Raw genomic sequence first — 11154 nt, forward strand, 5'->3', positions numbered from 1 at the left:
CCAAGGTCCTCCCTGAGATTTTCCAACCTGCTCGTCTTGCTTGGTAGGGAGGTCCTTGGACAGGTTTGTTGCTTAAAGCAGTTTCCTGTCTTCCCTGAATTCCCTCTTTTCACCCATCTTCACAGCCACGTTTCATTGTGAAGGGCTCAATTCCTTAATTTCTCTGGAATGCAGGGTCTGACAGCTTACCATGACATAACGCTGGATAAGTGCTACGTCATTGAGCTGAACACCACTATCGTGATGCCTCCTCGCAACCTGTGGGAGCTGCTGGTTAACGTGAAGGTACAGCTGCAATCCTGCTTATTTTGCATGCTTTTCTTGAGTTGGCTCCTGAGTGCCAGCTAGAAGCTCATGGGGTACCAAAACTGCTTCGTCTGTGGAAACAAGCCTTGTCCCTGACCAAGCTGAGCCTTCACATAGAGTGAAGGCTTCAGGGGGTTTAGCTGAAGTATTAATTTTGCAGACAGCACAGTAACACTGGCATGACAGATCAACCTGACCAGGGTGACACAGAGAAGCAGCAGATTCCTTCCCTCTGATGTTTACTGATCAAGGAAAAAAAGAAAGATTTCCCGCCTTTCACTCTTGCTGTGGTTACTGCTGCAGTTTGCCATCTGTAGCACTCTGTGTCCCTTGGGGAGTACCAGGCCTTCAGCTTTCACCCTTTGTGGGGGGAATCTGTGCTGCCTTCCCCGCTGTGCTGCAGGTTGCAACACTGGACTTGTGCTCATGCAGCTTTGCTCACAGCAGGCATTAATTGGGTTTAGTACCAGCAGGTTTGTTCAGCTCAGAAGCCCGTGCTGCTATTGCAGTGACTGAAAACAGTCGTCTTAAAATAGAGTACTATTTAATCTTAGCAGCAGGAAAAAAACCCAGGATTTTTAAGACTGCAGAAGACGCAAATATGTCTCAGTCTTTTGCAGGTAAAGCAAAGCACTGAGGCTGGGTCTCTTGCTTCCTTCTGTGATGGTCTGTTTAAAAGAAAAGAAAAAAAACCCCAATCTAACTCTTACTCTTTCTTAAATTCCCTTTGCTCACGTGCTGCTACATGCAGTGTGATGAACTTTGTAGGGGCTAAGCTCGGAGGCAAAAGATTGTGCCGTGAAAGATGTCTGATCTCCAGTCCTTGCCAAACTCCCAGTTTGTTTCCTAGCAGTCCTCCCGGTTTCAGGCACTGTGACCATCTGGCAAATGTGCTGGGATCCCTGCTGGGGTACAGCACGCATCTACTTATAGCTTGCTCCAAACCAGCCACAGCTTCTGACCATGGCAGATGACCTGTCCCTGGGGCAGAGGGAAATGGAAAAGGCAAGACTGTACAAGCTGACAGCAGAGCCCCAGAAAAAAAATGAGAGACTGGGAATGCTGGTCACATTCTAAAATAAGAGATATAGAATCACAAAGGGATGCTTTCTCTTTATCAGAAATTGAATTAAAAATACAGTTAAAATGGTTTTACGTGTTTGATTCTTTAAAGACACTACAAAACAGATGTGGGTTTAAATAACTTTCTGATTATTGGGATGGATGAGTGTCCAATCTGTCTATGGAGGTTTTAACATGCATCTTAGAGACACTGTTTCTAAGTGTTTAGCTTGGTCTTGAGCTCAGAAAAGTTTTTTTGCCATGAGGACAGAAGCGGTGGAACAGGTTGCCCAGGGAGGTTGTGCTGCCTCCTTGAAATCCTTAGAGGTTTTCAAGACCAGACTGGATAAAGCCCTGAAGAACCTGGTCTGATCTCATAGCTGCCCCTGCTTTGAGCGGGGGGTGTGCCTGGAGACCTCCTGAGGTGCCTCCCCAGCTGAATTATCCTATGAGCCTGTGATCCTCATGTCCACAGGTGCAGCCTTGCTGGTGGCCTGTGTCAGGCAGAGAGGGGAGATTTCTCCCTGCTGCGGTGGACCTTCATCACCTGATGACTTGTCCCCCTGCTCTGAAGTGCTCCTGTTTGGACGCTGGATGAGCTGCATTGGTCCTTGGACTTGGAGACTTTTGCCTTGCTCCTCTTGCACCTCTGCCTTCTCTGCTCCTCTGAATCCAGTGAAGTCCCTAATGAATAATACTAGTTTCCAGCTGAAAGTTTAGTTTTGAAGATGTTCAGTGGCTTCAGTCCTGTTTCTAGGACTGAACCTCGGTCCAGCAAATAACGTTAGTTGTTTGCGCCAGCAGACTGTGGCAGCACAGGGATTGAATGAAGCTCTTTGGCGCTTTTCCCCCTGGCCAGCCTGGTGCCGGGGTGCCCCTTTGCAGTGTGGTTGCTGCATGCCCTATGCCTGCTCTGCAATCCCTGCTGTGTGCGGGCAACGGCTGTGCCAGACCCTGCTCACGTCTTGGCCCTGCTCTCACCATGTATGTGTTACCAGGCCTCTTGTGTCTGATTTTTTGCCTGTAAGTGGCAGCCCTGCTACTTCTCGCAGACTTTATTCTGTTTAGGTGTAACGGTTCGGTGAACAGGGCTGCATAAGTATCTGAGAGAAAAGGGTGGGAGGGATGCTCCCCCCGTGCAGCAGCAGGAAGTTGGAGATGACCCAGGTAAATGGTGGATCTGATCTGAATTCTCTCCGTGCCAGGAGGCACACAAGGCGCGAACATCGTTCTTCCACTTTGGTCGGTCTGCGGCTACGTGCTCTGGAGTACCCAAGGGCCACAGCACAGTCTTCTGTTGTTTTTTTCCTCAAGACATGACCGATCCAGTTCCATCTCCTCCTCCTCACTTCATTACTGATTTTCTCCATCTCCGAGTTGATGCTCGTCGTTTCTGCAACTTTTTATTTTTTTTCCGGGAGGAGGTAGTTGGCCTCCTGCCCAACCCCCATGACTTGGAGGGCCAGTGGTTTTTCTGTCAGGGTGGCCTTCCCTTAGGCTGCGTTGGTTCGCGGCACCTTCTTCAATTTTATCTGGTGCACCCTCCAGAGAGGGATCCCCTATCCATTAAATGGTGGATGATCCATATCTTTTGCAGAACCCGAGACGCTCAGTACTGTAGTTTTCTTAAAACTCTTGGAGGAGATTTGAAGGTATCATGCTTGTTGCACAGTCCTGCAATGGAGGAGCAATGATTCCTGACTACTTCAGCTGCCACAGCTATTTAAATCTAAAACTATGAAGAAAGTGGGTTGTGTGCATGTGTCGGTCTCTAAGCCCTGTCGCCAGGTCAAGGATATGGCAAACCCTGAGCCCCAGCCCTGGGTGTTAACATGACAGCTCCTGCCAGTAACTGCACGTATCGCATGCCCTCTCCTGCACTCTCCCACTGAGAATCAATAATTGAATTTCTTGCAGAACTGTTGTGTTAGTGTAGTACAAACTTCCACTAATAGTCTAGTCCTCCAGCATTAGAGGAGAGCTTTATCGACCCAGTAGGTTATGCCAGCCCAACAGCACGGCGCTAAGTTAAGACAGCATGTTTCCAGGTACATCTCTATGGAGACAACCAGTCCTGTGGCGGAAACTGAAGAGGTGATATTTGAAATTGTGCTGTTGTTGGTTGCTTTGCTCCCTGATTATATTTATATTGGCCCCAGGATCTGCAAGTTCTTTTATTTTTGTGACTCTTCTTAAGCTAAAAGGACCAGAAGTGAGTCTTTGCTTCATGGCCTAGTTAGCATCTAGTCTGCTCAGAAGTGCCTCCCGGCCCAGGCTGTACTTGTAACACAGCTGCTTATTGTCACAGCGATGCCCGGACAGCTGCAAGATGCCCTGAGCAGAAGGTCTCTTTCCTGCAGGGAAAGAGGCTGCCTCCGTCCCTGGGGTACTCCCAGGTCCCCCATTTTCTCTCTCCTTGTTTTTTCTAGCCCCTGGTGGCTTTCTGCTGTGTCTCCCCACCAGGCACCCCACTCATCACCCTGGTCTTCATAGTGGCCTCCACCCCAGCAGCAGGGAGCTCATGGGTGCTGCTTTGCCTCAGCTTGGTCCCTGGCGTGAGCTGCCTTCCTGCACTGCCCGAGAGTCGCTGGACGATGTCCCTGGGGTGATGGAAGTGTGCTGAGAACTCACTTTCCCCTGAGTGCCCACCGCTACCGTGCAGGGGGGCGTTTCTAAATGTGGTGCCCATGGCCCATATCTAGTCCCTGTTCCTGTGGGCTATAAGGGCAGGAGATTATTGTGGCTGTGCTGAATGGACCAAGGAGGAGGGGGAAGTGTGGAAAACTCAGCAAACTGTTGGAATCTGAGCAGGGCTGGCGTTTTTGGGTTTTGCCTTTTGAAGTAAATGTAAAATGCACATTTTCAGTGGAGTTCCTGGCATTTTGCTTGAGCCTTCATCCTTCTCCAGACAGGTTCGTTGTGCTCTCAGAGTTACAGCTTCGCACACCCCCCTGTAAAACTGGGGTTAGTTTATAACAGGCTTGATCCTACACTGGCTTCATCCCTTACGTGAACATTCAATTTTCGGATCTGATCCATTTTGTGTGCCCTGTACTAGTAGTATGGGACAGTTTACTGCAAGGACAGGGAAGCATGTTAACCAGCCTCGGTAAGTGGGGTTTGAGCCTTCAAACAGTGAATTTTCCACAGTTTGGCTGTTCTTGGTGCTTTGTGTGAGACAGTTCTGTTTGAGGAGGAGATCACGGCACTGTTTGTGCTTTTATTTTGGTGGAAACCCTGTCATTTCAGAAAGGGACATATCTGCCTCAGACATACATAATCCAGGAGGAGATGATTGCAACTGAGCATGTCAGTGACATGGAGCAGCTCGGCTCCTTCATCTACCGCCTCTGCAGTGGCAAGGAGACCTACAGGCTGAAGCGGAGGAGCGCGAGGAGACGTAAGAGCCTTGCCGTGTTCAGCTGTCCTAACTTGCTTTCCCCCCACATCACAGTCATTATTTCTGCTGTTACAGCCATGCTGGCCTCTTCATGGTGAGAGGGGAGGTTTCCCTGGGGGTGTAAGCACACAGGAGATCTTTTGAGGTGTTTCCCATCTAATTCATCTAAATCCAAATGTGGGATGATGCTGCTGCAAATGGGTGCAGGCTGCTGTGTTTCTAGCGCTGCATCTATCAGCCTAATTAATAGAAACATTGAGAAAATAGTTGCAGGAGCCAGCAATTCATTTACATGTGGACTCCTGGGGCTCACCTAATAGCAGTGCTGTTGGGAATTGTTTGGAAAATTTCCCTAATGGAGACACCCGCTTCAGTGGCAGCTATTCAGAGCAGATTAGATCTGCAAATTGCCTTTAATTAATTAAGTTCCTAATAATATGGGAAAAGTTGTGAAGAGGGAACATTGGACTACCTTAAAATGATTTAATGAAAATCAGCAATATGTATCTTGTATGCAAATGGTAATATTGCTGCAAAAAACTCCTTAATTTCAGTATTTGTATTTATTTGTTTTAGATACTGGTGTACTTACAGGCTTACCTGAAACATGAACCTGTAGTCATTTTGGGTTTGAATCTCTGGGGAAGCTGCAGGGTGCTGAGAGCGTTTGGGTGCAGAAGTCACCATGGCTGTTGTTTGTGGTTGCTTTCCCAACAGAAGCTGCACAGTTGTGGATGGGGCTGCCAGCACGCTGGCTGCTGCTCTCGTGGAGCCCTGGCACAGTCCTGCTTGTCAGCAGGGCACCACCGGCTTTGCTGTAAGAGGGGAGTAGCTGCTGGCAGAGCTCCCCAGGGTTGAGGTCTTGCAGTTTAAGGGCGTGGGGAGCATTACTTGTTTCCCAGAGAGGCTGAGGTCATAGCAGGATCAATGCATGCGGGGATACAAACAGCCAGAGGGGTGGTGATTTTAAGCCCTCCTTGGCTGCATTCAGAGCTGTGCTCTGTACCAGCGTGTGACTTCTGCTTGTTTCATGAGGCTTTCTGGTCTCTGAGATAACACTGAGATGCTGTCAGCTGAAACCAGCTGTTTCCATGCAGGTCCCCCAGCTCATGGCAGCTCTTAGTGCAGGACCGTGGCCTAGAGAATATGGCTATTCTTCCAAAGACCAGGTTATGCTGCTTTTCATATGGGCTGTGCTGTTCCTGCATTTCAGTGTTCAGCGGTTGCATCTCATCTGCTTTCCTTCCCCTACTCACTGCAGCTCTTGTAGATCATCATTTGTTGAATTTCCTCTCTCCTCTCTTTCAATCACTTCTAGGTATCAGTCGACGCGAGGCTGAAAACTGTCATCGTATTCGTCACTTTGAAAACACTTTTGTGGTCGAAACTGTTATCTGCAAAAAGTCATGAAGCCGCTCTCCAGATGTAACGTTCCTTGGCTTTGCTTGCACACACATGCTCTCAGCCCTCTCTTTAGACATGGTAATCTGTCTTACTTTTTTTACTCCCTCCCTTGCTTGTGCAGCTCTAACCTCTTGGGTCCGTTGTGGCCTCCCAGTGGATTCTCTTCTCTCCCTGCTACCTACCCGAGACATTTGCTGGGCTTAAATTTACACAGTGATCAAGGATAGCCTGGGAGTAGATGCAGCTTCTTCCACGCCACAGGACAGGAATCTCTTTTGGGAGCAGATTTGGGGCAGAAGGGATGGCCGAGAAACAGATGTGCTGGAAATAGGTGCTCTTTTCCTGGCTGGGCGATTTCAGGCTGTATAGTGCTTTCGGGCTGCCATGGCACCGGGACAGAAGGTGTATGTACAAGAGGAGGGTTACCATTTTGATGCTGATGTAATGACCAGAAAGATGTAACCAGATGCATTTAGGAAAAGAATAGTTGTGAGGCTACAGACAGGGTGATTCAGAAAGCTCAGCAGAGGGAGGGTTTCTGCCCAAACCATGCTGTGGTGGTCCCAGCTTGCGATGTGCTGTCCCCCTGAAGACCAGATTTCAAACATTGAAAGCAGCCACGATGTGTTGTTTTTATGACTGGCTCCTGGACTCACCCCTCACCACGTCTCCTCCTGAACGCAGCATGGCTCAGCGTGACCCACTGAGCAATGCCGGGTATCCTAATGGGTGTTCAGGGTGGGCAGGAGGCCGGGACAAGGGGCAATGAGGTGGGCTGGGAATGGCCGCAAAGCAGAGGGTGAAGTGCAAGGCTGTGCAGGCTTTTCTCTAACACACAGTTACATCTGCTGTGGATCCTGGGCAGATCTGCTGGCACTTGCCCCAAGTAAATAGAGAGGTGAATCTTTGATGCAAGGTGCCAAAGCTCACTGATGTCCTATCTATAGGCCGTAGCTGTGGGTGGAGCCGGTGGTTTACTCCAGCCCCGTGTCTGTCCTGGCCAGCTCTGCTTGCCTGGAAAGATAAGTTATGTTCACACGGGTCTTCCTTCCTGAGTTGTCGAGATCCCATCTGTGTGCAGATGGGGTGCCATGCCACGTACAAAGTTGTGTCAGCAGCAGAACTGGTAGTTACTGGCAAGTGCAGAAGCAGAATTTTTAATTTTTTTATTTTTTTTTAACAGAATGTGTACTCTTGTAGAACTCCTCTGATGAAAGCTGTTTTGATAGTAATTGCTGCAGTCCAGCCGTGAGTCACATTATCTGCAGGCACCATTGTAGTACAGATATTGATACAAGGCAAGATTCAGCTGATCAATATACTGCAGAGAAATTGTGTGACCAAAACTGCATTTCTATTGATCATCAGACAGCAGAATTGCAGAGTAATTAAATATTCTTCCCTCTGTTCCATAAATATAGTTAAAACTAATTAAGTTCTTGAAATGCAGGCAGTTTTTTGGCTTGAAAGACTCGGGTGAGTTTCAGCTCGGCACATTCTTGTTAATTGGTTTCCAGCAAATCTGGACGTGTTCACCATCTGTTGAAATGAGCTTGTTGTTTTAGAAGAGGAAGGATAAAGTACATGCAAGTACAATCATTAACTCAGCAGAACCAAAAAAAGTGAATATATTTTAGAACAGAACTTTTAAGTAATAATACTGTGAGTTAATTATGTGAAAACAGAACAGGATCTCAAAATGGTCAGTAATGCAATAGGAATTAGTATGTCCTTAGAGACTGAGAATTTATTTTTTTGTATAAACATAGTCGGTTATAAACATTAAGTTTTAACAGGTAGAGGAGGACACTTTGGTTTCATTCTGTTTTAAGCTTGATGTAAAATGAAGAATTAGGTGCACTTCACGCAGGTTGGTAAGGAAAGCTTCGCACTGCCACAGGGGTATTTGCTTTTCTAGTGTTGTGTTTTTCCAAGGATAACTTGCTACTAGCCCTAACCTTTCATTGCGGAGTGGATGACAGGAAGGGTCAGAGAATTGGTTTGCTTAATGGAAGTACTGCAAACTGGTAAATTTAAGCCCTGCGTTTCTCTTCATTTCTAGGAACCTAAGCCTGCACTCAGGTGAGCATATGGACCTTTTTCCCCTTCCTTCTGATTCTGCATGAATTAACTGGTCATTGAATATGCTAACTCTGTGCAATCCCGCAGCTGTAAGGACAAACCTTGGTTCTTTAAGGTGAACTAACGTGGTCATTGTTTCATAGGATGAGAATGCAGTTGTCTAGAAAGAGAACATAAGATGCTTTGTATATTTTGTCTGGTAGGACTCTTACTTCTTAGGAAAAATCCGTGGGATAATAAAATCTTTTACCTCTGATATGTAAAGCGTGTGTTTGTTCGGAACGAAAAGCACATGCCCTCCACGAAGCTGTTGCTTGTGGGAGGCTGCACCCAGAGGGTGACCCCTGGAGGGGCCAGCCCAGTGGCATCTTGGAGCTGGGCAGCGGGAGGATGCTGCAGTGCAGAGGCCCTTCCTCATGGTGATGGGAGAGCTGCGTGGGGACCTGGCTGAGCCCCCCGGTGTCGGAACCTGCCTGTGCTTGCAGGCTCTGAGGGGCTTTTCCCCTGTCCCTGTGCTTCCCTGGGAGACTGAAGGGCAGCCCGTGGTGGGGAAGTCACTGCCAGACTGAGGTCTGTGAAGCAGCAAGATGCCTCTGCTGCTTGGGTGGCTTGTGGGTGTCTGATCTTCACGCTCAGCCTTGCTTCTCCAGCTGCCTGACTTCTATGTAGAAATCTGTTTGCGTGTGGCCTAAGCCTGCTGTTGCCTTCTGGCCGGCTCGATGAGCTGCCCTCTTCTCCTCGCTGCACGCAGCGATGTGGGTCTGTTAGTGTTCTTCCAAGCTTTCTCTCCCCCTCTTTCATCTTTCCTGTAGGGAAGTGTTAGAATATTGCTCCTGAACTTGACTGTTCCTCTTTCCAAAATTAGTCAATCAGGGAGGAAGTTCACATTTCACTTGTTACAGTCATTTTTGCTGCATTTTGCATTTACCTCTTCAGTATCTGGATACTTTTTCTATTATTGGGGTTCTGCAGAAGAGATCTGCATCTTACAGTAATTGTGTTTGCCAAAGCCTCTTCTGCTGGGCTGGCCCAGCCAGCTCTGCCTGACGGCCCTCTCCTTCCATTGGCACTCGGCTGAGGAAGCAACTCTGCATCATCCCATGGGGAACCTGACTTCTTTAGACATTTTCACCTTTTGAAGGCTGAAATGCTGATATTAAGAACATGACTGATGCATTTCAGTAAATCTAGTTACCTTTAAACATAGCCACCTCGAGACTTGTCCAGTGTGAAGAAAACCAGCTCGTATTGTGAAATTTTGCATTTTCTTTTGAACACTCACTCGCTCAATTTTTCATTTCTTGAGGTTGTGCTAATTGCCCCTTGCTCTTGGGAGGCTTGAACTAAGTCAGTTCTACTTCCTAATCTTGCTCACACTCCCTGGCAGAAGGCTGCCTTATTTGATTGAACAGTGGCACATATAAAAGCTTGGCAATAAAGCCTGCTTTAGGAGGACTGTGTGGCAGAGAGGCAGTTGAAACCCTAAGATATGGGTCACTGTGATAGCAGCTAGCATCTAATATAATTTACCTTTTATTTTTAGTACTTGCATATTGCAGTACATCTCAGGGGTTGTTATTTAGCTTTGCCAGGCAGTGCTAAGTAAGTCAAAGTTTTGGTTTAACTGTAGGAGCATCTGCTTCCAGATTCTCGTGGATTTTTAAAAAAAAATGGACTGGAAACCTATTAAATTAGCAGTTGAGCGGAGGGACCTCAGTGTCTCTTCTAAAACGTAAATGAGCTCTTGATTTGTGACAAATCTTTTACAGCTACATTCACAGTCCAGTCTTATCCCATGAAATGCAGCCCATTGGGATTTCTGCAGACTTGGGATGAGGAATGTTTGGGCCATGATGGACCACATAGGCTCCAGCAAGGAGGCTGAAGGACCTGCTTTTTCACCAGCATGGTGGGGAGCCCATTTTTGGTGAGGGGAATGGCTGCATCTTGTTGATGTGTCGGGCATGCTTCTGGGTAGGTGGCAGGAGGGCTGCTATGCCCCTCGGGAAGGGGCAGCCAAGCATGGGCAGTGGGCACATTTGTCCGCTGCCAGCCTGCTGATGCCACGAGGCACGGGAAGCTCTGTGCTCACAGGTGTCCGACACAGCAGGTGCCAAGGGTTGGCTGCCCACTGCCAGCATGGATGTGGGGTGGCTGGTCCACAGGGTGTCCTGGGTGTCTGAAAGGCCGTGCTGCCCACACTGGCTTGGTACGGGCAGCAGGGAGCTGCTCTCTACAAATCGCCTTTTGGTTTTGGGGACGAAGAGGGATTGTTGGGCCGCTTTTATGGTGTGAAGAATGAAAATATCTGTCAAGTGTTACCCTGGGAAATGGCTCCCTGATGCATGTATCTGAAAATTGAGCAGTCCCCTTTTTATTATGGTTTATAAGACTTTCAGTTGTCCTTACTGGGAATTGACTACAGCCTGTTTAGCTCAACATGAACAGCTGCCTGATATATTATGTTGATGCCAAGCTAATGAAAGCCTGTTCTCACTCTTATACATACTTACGTATGTGCCTTAGGATGTACAATTTGTTCCCGAGCATTTTGCTGCCATCATTCTGATTTCCACCCAGGGAAGTATTGTGGATGCTGTCACAGCTTCCAAGAGAAAAAAAAGCTATATAATCTACCAAAAATAGCTTCCCAAGTTAGTGTCCCAGGTCTCAGGAAAATGCCAGTTTCTCGTCCTTTTGGTAAGTAAAATTCCTGACAGTGATGTTCATGTCCCAGTGAAAGAGGTACTGCAGGTCCATCGGAGGGAATGTTTTCTGGATTAAATGAACAGAAAGCAGAGTTTGAGGGGAGAGTCGCTAACAAATATGGGTTGAGCTTTAGTGAATCGTTTCCGCTGGGAAAATAAAAATAGTGTAAAAAGGTAGGTGGAAGCACCTAA

General features: G+C 47.7%; 1 protein-coding gene across 4 annotated transcripts in view; it reads left to right on the forward strand.

The window, feature by feature from the left end:
• ITM2C (integral membrane protein 2C) overlaps window positions 1–8443 on the forward strand; it is a gene marked incomplete at its 5' end in the record, with an annotated part of 48919 nt that extends 40476 nt beyond the window's left edge. Inside the window, 4 exons of one of the 4 annotated variants that reach the window (XR_014229032.1) lie at window positions 175–285; window positions 4618–4768; window positions 6087–6250; window positions 8235–8443. Coding sequence is in view for 3 of the 4 variants with exons in the window: in XM_082320103.1 (XP_082176229.1) it covers window positions 175–285; window positions 4618–4866 (360 nt within the window). Of the gene's footprint in view, window positions 1–174; window positions 286–1843; window positions 2585–4617; window positions 5039–6086 lie in introns of those variants that run through there. The other 3 variants (XM_082320104.1, XM_082320103.1, XM_082320105.1) reach the window with 3 other exon arrangements.
• Between the last annotated feature and the right edge of the window lie 2711 nt (window positions 8444–11154).

This window comes from Platalea leucorodia (genome assembly GCF_965183815.1).
Source record: "Platalea leucorodia genome assembly, chromosome: 8".
NCBI lineage: Eukaryota > Metazoa > Chordata > Aves > Pelecaniformes > Threskiornithidae > Platalea > Platalea leucorodia.